The sequence below is a fragment of the Mesoplodon densirostris genome, chromosome 6 (assembly GCF_025265405.1).
Source record: "Mesoplodon densirostris isolate mMesDen1 chromosome 6, mMesDen1 primary haplotype, whole genome shotgun sequence".
NCBI lineage: Eukaryota > Metazoa > Chordata > Mammalia > Artiodactyla > Ziphiidae > Mesoplodon > Mesoplodon densirostris.
The window spans coordinates 22,112,792-22,132,137 of record NC_082666.1 but is presented as its reverse complement, the minus strand read 5'-3'; the positions used below and the strand labels follow the sequence as shown (position 1 = coordinate 22,132,137).

Below are 19,346 nucleotides of genomic sequence, written 5' to 3'. Positions count from 1 at the left end.
AGGAACCGCTATGAAAATATACACAGTGAGGAAGAGTTCAGGGGTCTAACCTGAATTGGACCTGAGATATATCAAATCAAAGAGAAGTCATAATTCACTGTAGGAGTCATGCTCACCTTAGGAGCAGAGAAGGTATAAAAGAACATACTCAGGGTAAACCTACGATGAAAGACAGAGGGAAGATGAAAGCAAAATAAGCCAACTGTGTCAACTGCTCTCATCCAAGCATGCCTGAAATTTACACGACCATTTGGAGTCATTCAGCATAGACTAAGCATGACCATAGGCAGAATACAAAAGGCCTTGATTCCTATAATATTCTTTCTTTGTGTGGAAGAGAGAAGTTAAGAAAGAATAAGAGAAGGCTGAGGGTCTTACATGCAGCAGCCATAACTGAAAAAGCAGCATGTCTAAAAGGAAATGGCCCATGTAAGAAATGCTAAATTTGCAGCTTTTATGGGTCACCTCTCCAAAGATATGAGGTAGGTTAGGTCCAAGACACAGCCAAAACTGAAACTCTACTCCACGCTGCTTAAGAGCCTGATTGCCAAGTGTTACCTGCTTGCATGCCTGTCGACACTCCAAGGTAATAGCCAGTTCACAGCAGCCTAAGCCAACCCAGCCATCAGACTTCTTAAACACACCTTAAAAACAAAATGTTCAAATGTTTTGGTCATAAGTAGTGACAAACACAAACAGAGTGCCAAACTGGTTCATGGATACCACTACAAGTCAAAGCAGGTGTCCATAAGAAAGCTAGCTTAGATAGCAGGGTCTCAAAGTATGAAGCCCCTCCTCCCACCCTTACTCTCAATGCTATCAGTCTTCTCAGGGTCCCTCACAGCATAATTACCAGGTCCTTTGTTTATTTCCCTCTTCTCCCTGCCCACCCTAAACTCTCTTTAGCTCATTCTCACTCTTAGGTAAACAGAATCTCTAGAGGACATACAGGCTAAGGAAAGCAATGAGAGGCTTTCTTCACCTTTGGACTATGAACCAGAAGAGGAAAGGATTCCAATTTAACTTAGTAAGCCAACAAATAAAAAAGGGCATGAGTATTATTGTATTCCAACATTCAAAATATTAAATACCTAGAATAGCATAAAACACACGATGCTGTTTAAAAACTGATAGTAAACAGACAGGAACATCTCCTGTGAGCCATGACTGACTTTGATGGGTACACTTTATTGTGGGGCAAAATGACTATTCTGGTTCAATTTATGCATAGCTCTATTTCTCCAACCAAATTACAGTGATACCAAAAGGTGATAAAATTACAAAGTGTTCTAATGCAATTTTCAGATCCCTTTTTGCAATAATAAATGTCAATGAATAACTCCTAGGATAAAATTAGGAGATATAAGTAATAATTATGAAAAAAGAAAAGATTCACTTTGAGGAATGCTGCAAATTCCTTCTTATCTCTAAGAAATGCTTTATGCTGCTTCCATATAATACATAGATCTGCAAATCCACATGTACATTAGATTATTATTTCCATTTTTAAAAAATGTCAGGGATTCAAGGCAATATGTAACATAGTTCTCTACACGAAACTAAGACCTAATATAATAAATAGAAGTATTCTGCTAAAAAACAAACCAAACAAAAGCAAACAAATGGCCCATGGACAGACAAAGCTCTCAAAATATAATCATAAACCATCCCAATGGTTAAAACTGGCTAAAAATCCTGCATATCATAAGCTTCTATAACCCTACATGTTTTTTTTTTTTTTTTTTTTTTCTTTTTTTGCGGTATGCGGGCCTCTCACTGTTGTGGCCTCTCCCGTTGCGGAGCACAGGCTCCGGACGCGCAGGCCCAGCGGCCATGGCTCACGGGCCCAGCCGCTCCGCGGCATATGGGATCCTCCCAGACCGGGGCACGAACCCGTATCCCCTGCATCGGCAGGCGGACTCTCAACCACTGCGCCACCAGGGAGGCCCACCCTACATGTTTTAATGATATAAGGGGCAACAGACTCCCATCTAGTCCCATTGCCTAGGATAGTTAGTTTCCTCTCAATCTTTGTTGCTTGCTATTCAGAATCACTCATATTCTAGAAAGAACTTTGAATGGAATCAATGTAGGTCATAAACTCTGTGAACTTTTATACCATAATGCATTTTACTGCTGTTTTCACATATCCAGTGCCTCTTAGAAAATATTAAATTATTCAACAAGCATTTACATTCACTGAACCCCTATTATGTACAAGGCACTCTATTAGGTATTTTGTGGGCTATTAGATAGATAAATATATGATTTATCCCTTTATGGAGATTACAATTTGGTAGGAACAATACACACATATATATAATTGCAGACACTAGGGAGAGGGAGAACTGGGAGAACAAGCAAGGATGTGGGCAATTCTAGGAAGCAAATAGTCCAATTTGTTTGAAATGAAAACTTCAAACAGTGTGAGAGCCTTCAGAATTCAGAGAAACATAAGATATACTCCCTTTTTTTCAAGGCACTGGCTTTAACCAGGACTGGAAAATGAGCTTTAATCCTAGGAGACCATGAATGCCAGGCTAGGGAGTTTGGCCTTTATTCCGATGGAAGTGGATATCCCCGGAGGGATTTTTTTTGAAAGGGGTGGGGAGGACAGCTATGGTATACTGAAACACCAGTTACAAGGTTATTGCAATAATCTACCCCAAAGGTGTAATCATAAAGGCTTGAACTAGGAATAGTGAGGATAGACGCCAGATTTTACAAGAAGAGAGTCAATGAGCTAAAAAGAAAAAGCTATCAGAGATAATGACTTGAGGGCTTCCAGTCTAGAGTGTCACGCACAAGAGAAAGCAGTTATGAGTTTCGTTTTGAATTGGCACTTCAGATGCCACCTGGATGCATAGATCCAGGTAAAGACGTCTAGAGGTCATGAACAATGACTTGGACTTGAAAGTTATCTTCCCAGAGCTGATTAGATAACAGTTCTGGGAAGGAATGTGGTTACCAGGGTGAATGTGGAGAGAGGGGAAGAGGACCACACACAGAAATAACTGTGGCAGTTATGGGGGGGACGGTGTGTGGGGGAGGTGGGGATAAGAGAGGGCAAAGTCACAAGGCCAAGGTGAAGTCACAAGGAGGGAGTGGTCAATCATATCAAGTGTCACAGGGAAGTCAAAGAGAATAAGTACTGAGAAAAAGCCATAAGATCTAGGAACCAAGAGATCCTGGTGATCTTTCAAAGACCAGTTTCAACAGAATGGTAGAAGCGGAGTCAAGAGTACCATTAAGGACTGAGTGAATGAGAATTAATTATACATTTGAAAATTTGGGTGCCTACAGGAAGGAGAGGATAGAAATTCAAGGGTAAACATTAGGTTACAGGACTATGACACAGATTTTACAATCACAAAATAAGTTTTAAAAAATAAAGTGCTAAATGTTGCAGTTCTATTGCTTACCTGGCAAAGATGAATTCATACAACTCCAAATGTCAACCTAAAATTGTAATCACCAAAAGACTTTTATGTAGATAACCAGTTTCTAAATATGAAAAATTCTACAGAAATTATGTATAGCTAATTTGATTATGTTTGTGTCTATACAATCAATAATCTAGAACTATATGAGTATCAACCAGCTATTCAGGGAAGAAAAAATAGAACTGAGATGTAAAAATGCTGCTTGCTGTTTTCCCATCTTCCCATCTGAGAGTACTAAGGACAAATATGGTTACTCAGGATGCTTACTGGGATAACTGTTTCCAAGCACAGAGATAAAAGTACCTGTTGAGTGACTAAAGGAAAATATGTCAGTCAGAACTGTTTGATCATCAAACTTCCCCCCCATTTAACCCAAGCTACCTTATCTAAGGAGGCTCCCTCATGCCAGCTCAGACTTTCTTAGCCTGGCTCATGAGTATCCCAAACGTTGAGGATGGCCCACGCATTAGAGGCATTTTAAGTTACATGATTCAGACAGGCATGCAATGTATCTATAATATACCACAAAATGGGAAGACAGAAGTAATGAGAAGTCACACATTTTCCCTTACCCCAAATCCAACTTTTTAAAAATCAAAATATATGTAAGACTTAGTTATTATGGTTTTCATAAAATTGTCAAAATATGATAATAAGTAAAATTCCCAATTCCAGATAAACTATTATAATGAAATTTAAAGACTGGAATATATCATATACCTACATCATAGGTATAAAATAAACAATGAAAGATAAAAAACAATATTCTATCTAGCAATTTGTGTGAAGATCTTTTTAAAGTACCTAGTTAAATCTAACATTTTACTTTGACCACAAACCCCAATCACACTGAAAAATTTGCTAAATCTAAAGTAACTCATTAGAGTGCTTCATTAGACAAAAGCTTCCATAGTTCAGTTAAATAAGACCTACCATTGTTTCAGGGCAATAATCTGGGGCTCGCTGCAACAGATGTTTTAGTCGGGATTCACTTTTTGAGGAGAATATCTATTTGACAAAAAAAAAAAGAAGAAAAGTTTTGTGGCATTTCTTCAACAAAAAAATAGAGGAGGTAAACTTATTATCCTCTAGATTTATGAATTGTCTAGAATATTTTCCAATTTCCCTTTATAAACGGAAAACCTTTGGAAAGATCTAAATTAAGGTGAGGTAGTATTTCTTGAAAGGTTGGTTAGCTTGGCAAATAATCAACAAAATCTAAACACGGCAAGTCTAATGATCAAAAATGGAGAAAACCAGGCTGTTAACCTGCTAGGGTATAGGGGAGAAAAAAAAAACAGAAAAGGAAGAAAAAACAATAAATTTATTCTAAACTGTCCTACAAACTGCTTTTAGTCAACTGACCACAATGAAAAATAGACTATGCCATACCCTTTATATTGGTGAAGAACAACTTTGTGAACAGCACTGTAGCAAAAACTTCTCCACAGAATTCCATAAAATAGAGGAAAAGCCATCTTTTAAATAAAGCTGCTAAGGGGTTGACAAGTTCACTCATCAGGCTAGTTGGCTCACTTCCAAATACAACTTTAATTAATGCAATTGTAATTTAATGTTTCTGTAAATTTAAATCATTACATATATTATTACCTGCAAATAGTCAAGATTGTAAAGTCTATAAATGCTAACGACAATGAAAAAGGATTTATCTCCAGTTAGTTTTTCTTTTTTTGTGACGCGGGCCTCTCACTGTTGTGGCCTCTCCTGTTGCGGAGCACAGGCTCCGGACGCGCAGGCTCAGCGGCTATGGACCACGGGCCCAGACGCTCTGCGGCATGTGGGATCCTCCCGGACCGGGGCACTAACCCGCGTCCCCTGCATCGGCAGGCGGACTCTCAACCACTGCGCCACCAGGGAAGCCCTCCAGTTAGTTTTAACAGCCATTTTTCTCCCAAACCACAAACTATAATTAATAAATGAAGAGAGCTAGAATATCACCATTTTGCAACTCCTAGTGAATTAATGCACTGAGGCAATTATTAACAATGGCTGCTAACATTACAAAGAGACAACCAGACACAATACTATTTATGAGTAAGACTTGCCAAACAAAACAAAAACAAAACCTAACCTGAATTTGATCAAGCCTCTGGTTCTACCCCATAAGGCAGCTGCCAGCCATGTGTGGCTATTTAAATTTAAACTTAAATCAATGAAAATGAAATAAAATTTAAAATTCAGTTCCTCAGTCTCTTGAAGCACATTTCAAGTGTTTACTGTGCACACAGAGCTAGCAGATTCCCTACTGGATCATACAGATATAAAATACTTTGATCACTGAAGAAAATTCTATTGGGAAGCTCTGCTCTTAAATCTACCTACCAATTACAGAAATACAGAGGAAAGAGGAACACATTAAATGATACCATAGGGCTACAAACAGCATGATTCAGACTGTGGGAAACTCCATAGGATAAATGACCAGATTTATCCATTAAATAAACTGCAAGGAGAAACCCATATTAAAAGATCTTTAAAAAACAATTGCAATGCTTATATCTCACTTGGATCCTGATTCAAACTTATGAAATGAAACTTATTAAACAGTTAATAAATTTGGAAAATAACTAGATATTTGAGTATTACATTTTTAAAGAAGTGGTAATGGTAATATGGTTATTTTTTAAGCGAATACTTATAATTTATAGATACAGACTGAAAATTTATGGAGCAAATGATATGACAACTGGGATTTGTTTCAATATAAATTTGCCTCAATATAATACGCGCGGAGCGGGGGGAGTAGATGGGAGTGTAAATGAAACACAACTGGCCTTGACTTAACAATGAGAAAGCTGAATATGGGAGTTTACTGTATTTCTCTTTACTTTTGTATATATTTGAAAATTACCATCATAAAAAGATTAAAAAGAAGAAGGAAAAGAAAAAGAAAGGGGAAAAGACAACAACGAAAGGCAAGAGAATAAAAAAACGTCAGGAAGAAAGGAAGGGAGGGAGGGAGGAAGGAAGGGAGAGAAGGAGGGAAGGAGGAAGCACATCACATTTGTAGTGGAATTGGAAGAAGCAGAGTTTTGAGTTAGGCACTATTCTAAGCACTGGGGGATTCAGCACAAACAAAGCAAACAAAAGTCCCTGTTCTAGAATATCTCCTCTAAAAGTCTTCTTTTTAAAACTGAGGGACTTTTCTCAGATCTCAAACTTCTTGAATTATATGGCATCTGACACCTTATTGTGCTATTATAAAACATCAGTCCTGACTTCTTATCTAAATTCAAATTCTAAAAGTTTTAACTCCAAATCTCCAACTGTCTTCACACAGTGGTTTTCACTGATAATTCAGCAACTCATCCCCCCACCATCTTTTTCCTAACTTTCCACAGCCATCAAGGGCACTAGTATTCACTCCAACTCAAAACCTAAATATCAGCAGAACACCACCCTTTCTTCATTTCCTACTGGTTGAAGAAATAATGATGCCTCACTCCTGGTAATTCCTTTCATTTTCAGTGAACTCTACCAATTTTAGCACCCTGGCCTCCCTCACTTCTCCCGTGATTGCGATGACTGACTCATCTGACTGCCGAGTTTGGCAGGGGAAAGTGAACATATATAACCCAACCCTTACCTCTCCTCCTCTGGGAGTAAGTCTAATTCTGTAGTTTAGTGTGTACCTGGAGATAAATGCTACATTCAGCATCTGTGTAACTAGTAATAAAAGTAATATTTGGGGTTTTACCTGCCTTACTCCTTTGCCTTATTTCTCAATTAGTTAAGAACTTGGTCAGGGAAGAATGTTTTTTTTTAATTAGGATGACTACAGTATTCACTTAATATGCTAAATTATAGAATTTCTAGCACTTCATATTTTAAGAAATTAGACCTTGCCTGTTGCAGGTGCCTCATAAAAATCATTTACCCTATGGAACCTTAGTGGAAAAAACAAGAGGAAACAAAGCAAAAAGTCAGGAAAGCAGTGCTTCCAAAAGTAGAAGAGCTACTTTAAAAGCTCCCTTATGGGGCTTCCCTGGTGGCGCAGTGGTTGAGAGTCCGCCTGCCGATGCAGGGGACACGGGTTCGTGCCCCTATCCCGGAAGATCCCACATGCCGCGGAGCGGCTGGGCCCGCGAGCCATGGCCGCGGAGCCTGTGTGTCCGGAGCCTGTGCTCCACAACGGGAGAGGCCACAGCAGTGAGAGGCCCGCGTACAGCAAAAAAAAAAAAAAAAAAAAAAAAGCTCCCTTATGGTGAAACCATCAAGAGGCCATTTTTGCTTTCAAAAGCTATTGTTCTGGCAGTAAACTTGCAGAAAACCTAATCTGCTATAGTGTTTTGACATGAATTCTCTAGCAGCTATTTATTTTTATTATTTTAAATACATTTATTTATTTATTTGTTTGTTTTGGCTGTGTTGGGTCTCCATTGCTGCGCGTGGGCTTTCTCTGCTTGTGGCGAGCGGGGGCTACTCTTCGGTGCGGTGCGCAAGCTTCTCATTGTGGTGGCTTTTCTTGTTGCGGAGCACGGGCTCTAGGCGCGTGGGCTTCAGTAGTTGTGGCACGTGGGCTCAGCAGTTGTGGCTCACGGCTCTAGAGCATAGGCTCAGTAGTTGTGGCGCACGGTCTTAGTTGCTCCGTGGCATGTGGGATCTTCCTGGACCAAGGCTCGAACCCGTGTCCCCTGCATTGGCAGGCAGATTCTTAACCACTGTGCCACCAGGGAAGACCCTCTAGCAGCTATTTAGATGAGCTGTTTTGTTTTATACTTAGAGTATCTTGCAAAATCTTTCTAAATTCATAATACTGTTTGAGAGAAGTTTTAATCCCAGTTAGGTAGTGCTCTCATTTTTAAGAAGTAACAAAATCCAGGTTATTACTTGAAAACTCCTCAAAAGATGACTGAGGTCGTTAATTCTCAAGTGGTAAGGCTAGAACTACACAATCAAGATGATGAAAGAAAGGTAAGACACAAACAGCTAGTGTCTCAGTGGAACTTGCCTAAAAAGGCTCAAGCAGAAAAATTCAAAACTACAGAAAAGTTTCCAAAATAGTACAATGAACACCAACAGTCTTCATCTAGATTCACCCATTACTAACATTTGCAACATTTGCTTTAACTTTCTTTACATATACACATTATTACTATTACTTTGATGAAACATTTAGAATTCATTACAGACATGATCATTCCTAAATCCCAGCACATATCTCTTAAGAACAAGAACACCGTCCTAGCTAACCACAATATAATCATCAAATTCAGATCACAGCACTGGTACAATATTATTACATTATGTATGTATGTACGTATGTATTTATTTATGGCTGTGTTGGGTCTTCATTGCTGCGTGCGGGCTTTCTCTAGTTGTGGCGAGCAGGGGTTACTCTTCATTGCGGTGTGCGGGCTTCTTGTTGCAGTGGCTTCCCTTTGTTGCGGAGCACGAGCTCTAGGAGCGCAGGCTTCAGTAGTTGTGGTGCACAGGCTCAGCAGTTGTGGCTCACGGGCTCTAGAGCGCAGGCTCAGTAGTTGTGGCGCACGGGCTTAGCTGCTCCATGGCATGTGGGATCTTCCTGGACCAGGGCTTGAACCCGTGTTCCCTGCATTGGCAGGTGGATTCTTAACCACTGTACCACCAGCGAAGTCCCTACAGTACATATTTAAATTTTACCAATTTATCTCAATCATGTCCTCTATAGCAATCTTTTTTTGTTTTTATTCCAGGACCCAATCCAGGATTATGCACTAGCATTTAGTTGTCATGTCTTTTTAGTTTCCTTTAATCTAGAAGCTTCTTAGCCTTTGTTTCTTGTTTTTTTTTTTTGTGGTACGCGGGCCTCTCACTGTTGTGGCCTCTCCCATTGTGGAGTACAGGCTCCGGATGTGCAGGCTCAGTGGCCATGGCTCACGGGCCCAGCCGCTCCGCGGCATGTGGGATCTTCCTGGACCGTGGCACAAACCTGCGTCCCCTGCCTCGGCAGGCGGACTCTCAACCACTGCGCCACCAGGGAAGCCCAGCCTTTGTTTTTATAACACTGATACCTCTGAAGGGTACAGGCAGTTGTTTTGAGGAATATCCCTCAATCTGAGTTTGCCCTATTGTTTCCTCATGATTCAGGTTATGTATTTTGGGCAAGAATCCTACTTAAGATACTGTGCTCCATCATGTCAGCAGACACACGTTAATTTGTTCCATTATTGGTGATGTGAACTCTGAACACTTGTTTTAAGTGCTGCCCAGATTTCTCCAAAACAATTATACTAAATAATATCTTCTACAATTATTATGTAAGCTTACCTGCTCACATACATCACGGCACATTTGGTTATCCTTTGAATGATTACAACACAGTGCACCTAGGGAGAAAAAATAAACACTTGATGTTACCTATTGTTAAACAAACATGATGACTAAGCTAAGCCAGATGGTTACACAAACCATTTATTCAACAATTATTACTATTACTATCCATTTTAACTCAACAAACCTTTGCTGAGTACCTATTTCAAGTCAAGGACGGTGCTGGAGAACATGGTTTTTGCCTTCAAGAAGCTTACAACCTAATAGGGGAGACTGTTATTTAGTAATAGCTACTAGTTACTGTGTACTTTCTACATACCAGAATTTTACTGCTTGCTTTATGTATTATCTCATTCAACCCTCACAATTACCCTATGGGCTATATTCTATTATTATACCTATAATGTAAGGTTAAATGATAAAAAGATAGTGAATTTTGTTTTGGACATGTTACATGTAAGCCTCCATTATCTCAGTGAAGTAGAGATTAGGTCTGAAAACAAAAAGGATTGAGATGGTGTTGGGCTCGAGGTGAGGATGTAGGTCTTCAACAGCCATGGTAGAGAATAAAGGAGGCAACTATAAATGTTTCTCAAACTTCTGTTCTATGAAACACTGTTTCATGAATTGTTAATATCTATCCCTCAAGAGAAAATGTTTCATGTTCAAGTAAATTGGGAAACAAAGGATTAAAAAATTAAAGAGAATTCTTTTCTGTAGGATTTTATGAAGGCTTTAATATGTTAATATGCATCATTAACCTCCTAAAAAGGGATCTAAGTAGGCAGATTTCTCAGAGCACAGAATGCTTTTTTTCATGCCACGTAATAACATTTCAGAATGCCAATTTGAGAAATACCAGAGAAAAGGAAAAATTTGCCAAGCAGCATTATGGGCCCAGAGAATTAATAAATTGGTGATAGAGATAATCAGCAGGGGCATGTTACTATTCTAGAGTGATGTTGACTGGAAAAAAAGTATACAACTACATTGATCAGTGCCTGTTTAGACTGCTAAGTCAAAAGAGACAAGGACATAAAAATATTATATTTCAGGCAGCTAGATCAAATACAATGGTTTTATATATATATATATGCAACATAATCTCTTTAAATGAAATCTATATAATTTCAGTATATGTGAAAGCAGAGCTTTTTTGATTGAAGGTAGGATTAGTATTGGGGAGAAATGAATGAATAAAAAAGGTCCTCTTTAGCTCTTACCAACAATTCTTTAAGTTCAAAACTGATCACTGCTAATCCGTAAAACAGTGACAGGGTATATGATATTACTGTGATATATAGTGATATTATAGTGATATTATATCACTATAGTTTAGTTTCATAAAAGACTATTGTGGGGCTGGCTTTGTAATACTGTGTGGGAAAAGCTGTCTTAAAGTTCTAAACATTTGACTTTAAAATTCTGAAAAACATATAGAAATTCCATTAAGTTTCCGAAGTTAAAAAAATTCCTTGTTTATAGGCTGTAGTTGCTTTCTTAGAAGCTACTAACTGGAGGGAGGGCCCAATCACTCATGAGACTTTCTCACAACACCCCTTCTCCTCTGCCATGCCACACCATGCCAACCCCCTCTTCTAAGATTCTGTTATGTCCCCAGCCTCATTAGAATGGAGAGGACAGGCAGGAAAAAAAGGGGGGGAGACTCCTGTGTGATACTGATGTGCTCTTTTGAAGTGCTTAAGTTGTTGCCACTTTCTACTATCCTCCAACACAAAGGTCACACGAGGGCAGAAAATCCAGCTGATCAAGAGCAAAGATAGCTCAGGATAACATATGGTCCCAATAAGCACAGGCTTAGCAAAAAGTAAACAGTCAGGCAGACAAGAGTCTGACTTGGGCCTAAGGATTTTTGGAAAAAAGTTTCTTGGAGCAAAGGTCTATTTAGAACAGAAACATAAAACATGTCATAATTAAAACTCCAATAACAATGAAAGGTTTTATTAAAAATATAAAGGCCTGTTTTTTTCCTATTTAATGGTGAAGGTCAAATTTATAGTGGAGTGACCACCAAAGTTAAAATTTTAAAATAATTCATTATTTCATTAAGAAACCCCAAAATTTGGAAAATAAGAAGAAACATGACCTAATATTCCCACTGTCCTGCCAGAATGTGTGTTGACATTTTGACATATTTCCTTCTAGTCTTTCCAAAAGCCTTCTGAAATTTCTGACAAAATGGGATTAAAGAGAGCAGCCTGAAGTCTTCTGGCAATAATGCCCTTCCCCCTCCCAACCAAGCATTCCTCTGTAATAGTACATTTCCTCCCTTGAGAGGACTGCCACCCTCCTAGAACAGGCTAGGGGACCTACACTCCATCACATTTTCCACACTTCATTTTTAACCTTAGTCTTCGTTATATTAGTACACATTTTTCTTTCTTTGAAACAACAAAAACTTACTAGAATCTTAAACACTGCATATTTTTTAAGAAATAAATATCTACAAATAGACATCAAGTCATATGCCTTCATTAAGAATGAGGGCAGGGCCTCCCTGGTGGCGCAGTGGTTGAGAGTCCGCCTGCCGATGCAGGGGATACGTGTTCGTGCCCCGGTCCGGGAGGATCCCATATGCTGCGGAGCGGCTGGGCCCGTGAGCCATGGCCGCTGAGCCTGCGCATCCGGAGCCTGTGCTCCGCAACGGGAGAGGCCACAACAGTGAGAGGCCCGCGTACCACACACACACACAAAAAAAAAAAAAAAAAAAAAAAGAATGAGGGCAAAGGATTCAAACGCAATTAGTGTGGCAATTAAAGGTCTCTGTCTTTTTTAGAGCTTTTAAAATGGATTAATTGGGTCATTGAACTATTAGAGTGCAAAAAAACTCTCCAAAGCCTAATTTTTTATACAAGAGAAGACAGTGAATTCTAGAAATGTTTCGTTTTTATAATTTGATTCTAACCTAATTTCTAGTTCTTCAAGAATAATTTACAACTCTGGTTATTTTCATAAAATGGAACTGAACAGATAAAGGTAAATTAGTTCAAAATAACACTTGATATTGACAGGATGAAAATAAATAGCACAGGTGTTATCCTTATTAGAGACATAAGGAAGATCGTCATATTTTGCATTCTTATTCTAAAAGTCTGTAATTATAAAATTAATAAAAACCAAAAACTGATTACTAAAGGCCATGTATATTGGGTTTAAGAAGGTATTAATGTAACCTAGAAATATGCGAGTAGAATCATCCAATAATTAGAAACATCAAGGTTTGTCTGCTGGTTTGGACCACATGTCTACTAAAGATAGGCAAGTAAGCAGGAAGCACATGCTCCAGCCACAAGGGAAAAATGCAACTTCTAAGACCAACCAGCATTTAAAAAAAACAAATACACACCCTAATCTAAAGCTAAAATATTCACAGAATTATAGGATTTTTGAAGTTAAAAGAGATTTTGCCACAGAAGCCTCCCAAAAGCTGTAATTCAATTTGGTTAATGAAAAGCCAGTCTTGTTTTCTTTTCTAAAGAAAATAAAGATTCCTTCTAATTAATGTATTCCTAGAGAATTACTAGAACAGAATATATAGATCCTGCACTATTGAAGGGGAAAAAACTAAATCCAAGCTGATAGCGGAAAACAGTCATTTCAAATAAAAAAGATACGTTAATTTTAAAAATCTCATCTTACTTTTAATCAAATTTTTATTTCTAAAACAGCCTGGAAATTGACAACCACTTTAAAAACATTTAAATGACGACTGCAACTTTAACTTATAAATGCATTCTTACAATTGTCACATTTATCCCTTTAATGATATATATATATTTGTGTATATACATAAAATATATCAGCCAAGGAAGAGCCAAACAATAAAATGATTATTTATATACCCACCACCTGGATTCAACACTGCTAACATCTTGTCATACCGCTTTATTTATCTAGACAGATGGATATCCTTCTCCATTGCTTGCCTCATATTGCACTGCTACAACAGCCAATTATGCTCATTCTCTTCTATTATCAATGAGTGCCAGATTAATTTTTTAAATAGACCAAACTTTCATGATGTCACTCTTCTAATCTAAGGGCCTACAATGGCTTCCTGCTATTCCAGTTCTAAATTTTCCAAGTCATCTTCTTACCTCCCTTTCCCTGATCTTCTATTACTTTTTAACAAGGAAAGCCTACATTTACCTTGAACACAAAATAATGCTTAGTGCCCTCTTTCCTGCTGACGTAAATCCTAAACATCTTTCAAGGCTGAAATCCCATGTCAACTCTTAGTAAGCCTTTCTTCTCCAACAGCTCCAGGCCATGTTGGTTTTTTGGTTATTTAATGTCCTACTTATTCCAGTCAGAACTGGAAGCTTTAACACTTAACTCTAATAATTTCATGTGTATACTAATGGTATCTCCAGATTGAACGGAAACTTCTTGTACCAATTTAGCACACTGCTCAGCTTGAAAATTTTTATTTATTCATTGGTTAATAAGTAATAATTTCCTATTTATACAATGCCTTTTTAATAAGAAAAGTAAGTACAAAAAGTTTATTTCTCCCACTATACCACTGCCATACCATATTTCACACGGTGACCAAGCCATGATTTAGCAAACATCATATGAGTTTTTGACCCAGGTCAGAAGATAAGCTGGACCCAATCATATGCACAGGCACAGAGGTATACAGCCAGTTGGTGGTGGGCTCTGCAACTATAAGGTCAAGATGAGCTGGGGCTGAGGAAGTTTTATGGTGTGCAGAAACCATGAGTAAAAGGAGGAAGCTGGTTGGTGGAGAGTGGGAAATGCAAGAGATGTACAGAGAGACTCTATGAGAGGTAGAGAGAGACTGTCTCTAAAAGTAGTCTTGGTTGCTGGCAGCTTTCCAGTTCCCACAGCAGTTCCTGAGGTTGTGCTGTGCTCAATTTCCTATGCTTGGATTTCCATGTGTTCCCTGTTAGATGCTATATAACCAGCTCCCTAATCCTGAGCAACCTTGGTTTCTGTTCTTTTGGGGGTCAGAAGAGCCTTAACACATTATCATTCATCATTATGAAACAACTAAAGCAAATGACTCCTCAGATCCTCCCTGCAGATGCTAATAGCCAGTACTCTCAGATAATTCCCTTTTCCATTCTATGCCATAGGACACACATCTGTAAAACAAGGGATCTGAAAGTATTAATGTCTGGCTCCCAATGGTATAGTCCATGGTCAAAATGTTTCTCTTAATACTTTGCTTGAAGTCTTCATGTAATCTATGTGCTCTACAGCATCCATTACTTGACTAAATCACATTTTTCCTCAAATAATTCAGATTTAGAATATAAATGGATATGTACTAATATAACCACATAAATATTAGCAGTGTAGATATTATACACTTTTTGGTGATATTTAATGTCTGATGGTCTCACTAAACCTTAAACCCCATGAAAGCAGAGACCATGTCTGTTTTTGCTTACCACATTATACACCTAGTGCCTATCACAGTGTCTGGCACTATTAACCCCTTAACAAATATTTGCTGAATGGAATACTTACAGGCATGAAATTAAGTTTAGAAAGCAATGGACCAAGGGGAGTTATTCCTAATATCCATCTTAAACACATACAAAAATGGAAATTTTGATTCTCTTCCTGACTCACCTGCCAACCCTCCAACTTGGTCCTCTCCATCTTCTCAACCTCAGTAAATAGCATTATTTTTCACTAAGTTGCTCAAGGTAAAAATCTATAAATAATCTTTACTGCCTCCTTCCCTCACTTCCCACATGCAATCCAACAGCAATACACCTTGAATCTCTCCTCTTCTATCTCCACCACCACTCTACTGTAAGACATTATCTCCTGCTTCGACTACTAAATGGGCTTCTAGTAGCTCTGCTTTTACTCCTACCCTATTTTTCATTCAGCAGCCCGCGTGATCTAAAATAGAAATCAAAGCACTTATCTCTTACTTAAAAGTCCATTGGTTTTTATCTGCATATAGAATAAAATCCACAGTCCTTACGTGGCTTTTTGCAAGGCCCGGCACCATCTAGCCCTGGTTTACTCTCCTTCTCACTATGTTGCAACCATACTGACCTTCTGTTCTTTCTTGCCTTAGGGCCTATGTACTTCCTGGTCTCCACCCCGGCCTTTTCTAAGGACAGCACCTTTGGTCTTCAGATTTCAGTTCAGAACCTTACCTTCTCAAAGAAGCCATTCTTGTCATCACTATGTTAAGAACCACTCCCCTCTACGCCAGGGGTCCCCAACCCCTGGCCATGGACTGGTGGCCCATGGCCTGTTAGGAACGGCCGGCCCTGTTAGGAACTGGGCCGCACAGCAGGAGGTGAGTGGAGCTCGAGCGAGTGAAGCTTCAACAGCTGCTCTCCCACTGCTAGCATTACTGAGCGAACCATCCCCCTCCCCCTGCCCCCCACCCCGTGGAAAAACTGTCTTCCCTGAAACCGGTCCCTGGTGCCAAAAAGGTTGGGGACTGTTGCTCTACGCTACCATCTATGTGTTTCCTTCACAGCATATTTATTCTTACCAGAAATCATTTTATTTAACGTTTATTGTCTGTCTCCCCTCTGCTAGAATGTAAGCCCCTTGAGAGCAGCAACCCTGCACCTAGAACAGTGCCTGACATATAGTAAACATGCAAATATTTTTTGAATAAACAAACCCCTGTAGTATCTGTTTTGCTCTTTTAAAAAAACACACTTATGGGCCTCCCTGGTGGCGCAAGTGGTTGAGAGTCCGCCTGCCGATGCAGGGGATACGGGTTCGTGCCCCGGTCTGGGGGGATCCCATATGCCGCGGAGCGGCTGAGCCTGCGCGTCTGGAGCCTGCGCGTCCGGAGCCTGTGCTCCGCAACGGGGGAGGCCACAACAGTGAGAGGCCCGCATACCGCAAAAAAAAAAAACACACTTATAATATATAAAAACCACCTCCTTGATATTGTCCCACTTTCTTCCAGAAGTGGCATATGGTGAAAAGTATGATTAATGAAAGACTGTTTAAATCTACGGATATAAGATAGAAACTTTTAGTAGCACACCAGAATAAACTGTCATATCTGGTCTATCACCAATTCTAGCTCTTTGTACAGTGTGGGCCAAGATAGTTCTTAGGGAAGAGAATCTGCTTCTTATTACATTCCTCCAGATAGGCGGTTGCTTTTTCTAACTTAAAATTCATTACATTCTTTTTCAGGATTCTAGGCTGACTATTACATAATTTCTTAAATGTCAATTTATTGAAACCTAGCCCTTAATGTTACATCTTTCTCTCTTTTGTACTATTAGAAAATATCTTAAATAGAAACAAAGCTAATATCAGGTGCCATGACACACAGATCCTGAGACTGCAGCATAGGGTTCCATCCCATCCTCCAAAGGGAACACTAGAGGTGCTGGGGAGGAGAGCTGGGGGTGTTGAGGAGACCAGAAAGTACACCAGATAGGAAGTGTGGCATTACTCCAACGAGGAGGGTGTGGCCAAACTTCACAGGAGATAATAATAATTGAGCAAGTCAAATGATTCCTTCCCTCACCCCCTCTCCCCCAACAGGAACAAAAATCTCCAAGTCAGAACGGATGAGACTTGTGTAACGCTTTATACCAGAGGAGACAGGAGTACCCAACTTTGGATGGGGTAAGGAGATGGGAAAGAAGACTGTCTGAGCAGGAATATAAGTCAGGCCTTCAATGAAATACAATTTAATATTGTGTTCTTAATTTTTGTTTAGGATTGAAGAATGTTTTCCACAGTTTATACAAATCCACAGTAGAAGCCTTTGTCCACTGTATTACTCAATGTCCTTTATGTAAGGAACCAAGCAATATATGCCTAAGAATTTAGTACAAGGGACAAATCTCACTTTTACATCAAACTTGGAATTTTTCTTCTTACCAAACAATGCAAACTCTATATTGTCATGGACTTTTTGAATTGGTAGGGCCTTTAGAAATCATCTAGCCCAGAACTTTCTAAAGTGTGCATTAGGTGTTATGAAGAAAAAGAGAGTTCTTTAAGCAAACAACTTTCTTTCCTTCTTTGCATAATAATTTTATTGAGATATAAATCATGTTAAATTAATAAAACAAGGAGGCCATTAGACTGAGGCAGCTTCAATGCCTCAGTAGCCTACCTAAGCAAACCAAAACTTAAGCCTATAGTGCCCCAAGGTTAAGAAATCAGAACCTTAAGGACAATCAATCACAAACAGCCACCTGGACTTTCCCAAATAAGGCACCTGCTCAAGCTATAACCAATCGAATATTTCCTTGCTTTGATTCCACCTCTTCTATAAAAGTCCTTCCCCTAGCTCCTGTTACTTCCCAATTGGCACTGCCCAATTCAAATCAATTTTTGCTCAAATAAACTCTTAACATTTTAATATGCCTCAGTCTATCTTTTAACAATCATATACCACAAAATTCATCCTTTTGAAGTGCACAATTCAGTTGTTTTTAGTACATTTACAGAACTGTGCTCACCACTTTCCAATTCTGAACATTTTCATCACCCATCAGCAGTCAGTTCCCCATTTCTCTATTCTCCCAGCAACAAGTTTCTTTACTACAGGAATACTTGCGAATTATTATGAATCTAACATGTTTGTGAATTTATAAGAGAGGGGTACAGTGTACAGTGTTTCCCAACCTTAAGAGCTAACATTTCAGTGCTTACTATATGCTATTCTAAATGCTATACATGTATTACCTCAATTCGCACAATAAAATCTATGAGAATTTCTGTATACAATAAATGTGGATATTAAAGCACAAAGAGACTAAAGCTAACTAATTTGTTCAAATATTCTTAACTATATTCTACCCTACTATCTCCCACAGAGTTGACTAGTTGTAGAATAAGAATGGACGATTAATTTTCTAATGATCCATAACTTTGAAAGTGCTTTAGTTCAATTTCTTTAACTTAATGAGAAAAATGGGACCCAGAAAGGTAAGCTGATTTAGCCACGAATACACAGCATTCTCTCTCTCTCTCTCCTTTGATTTGTCTAATTGACAGCTTGTTAGAATCCAATTATAATTAATTAACCCCAGGTTCCTGACAATCCTCTCCCTTCTTTAAATACTCGACTTAAAAAACCCAAAAAACAAAAAAAAAAAACCTTTAACATTGTAAGCTACCTTATAACCTTGAGACTGATTTTGCTCTTTCTAGGTGTCTCCCTGTAAGCAATGCACTTCTCCACCACTTTTGCATGTATAAATCCCAGCCATCTTTTAATATCTAGCGCAGTTAGGGCATCACTCAATTTTCTTCCTACCCTAGGTGGACATCATCCATCATCTCTCTCCCTCTGTGCACTCACAGCCCTTCATCTCCTCTGGACCCTTCTGCCTTGAATTCGAGTTGCTCATGTCTTGTTGCACCCCACCTCCTAGCCAGAGCTTCTGGAAAGCAGGAGATGGCAACAACTCCTAAAAGCCCAGCACGTGAGAGACACTCAATAAGCACTGAATAGCTTGCTATCCACTAGTGGTCTAATTCCTCTAGAGCAAGAACTAAACTTTCCTCAAGCCAGTCAGCCCCCAAAGAGACAGTTTACTGATTTTAAATCTGTCTCCTGCCAGAGCCCAGCGCTGTCTTGGACACACAGCATACCCACAGAGAACGGCAGCAGAATCGGAT

The 19,346-nt window shown here is 39.1% G+C and overlaps 1 protein-coding gene across 1 annotated transcript in view; it reads right to left on the bottom strand.

The window, feature by feature from the left end:
- The window catches only part of RECK (reversion inducing cysteine rich protein with kazal motifs), a 74,051-nt gene that overhangs the window by 54,026 nt on the left and 679 nt on the right, over positions 1-19,346 (bottom strand). The window contains exons 2-5 of the mRNA XM_060101959.1: positions 9,714-9,772; positions 4,377-4,451; positions 3,423-3,459; positions 559-644 (exon numbers count right to left, since the gene is read on the bottom strand). Of these exons, the coding sequence (XP_059957942.1) occupies positions 559-644; positions 3,423-3,459; positions 4,377-4,451; positions 9,714-9,772 (257 nt within the window). The remainder of the gene's footprint in view (positions 1-558; positions 645-3,422; positions 3,460-4,376; positions 4,452-9,713; positions 9,773-19,346) is intronic.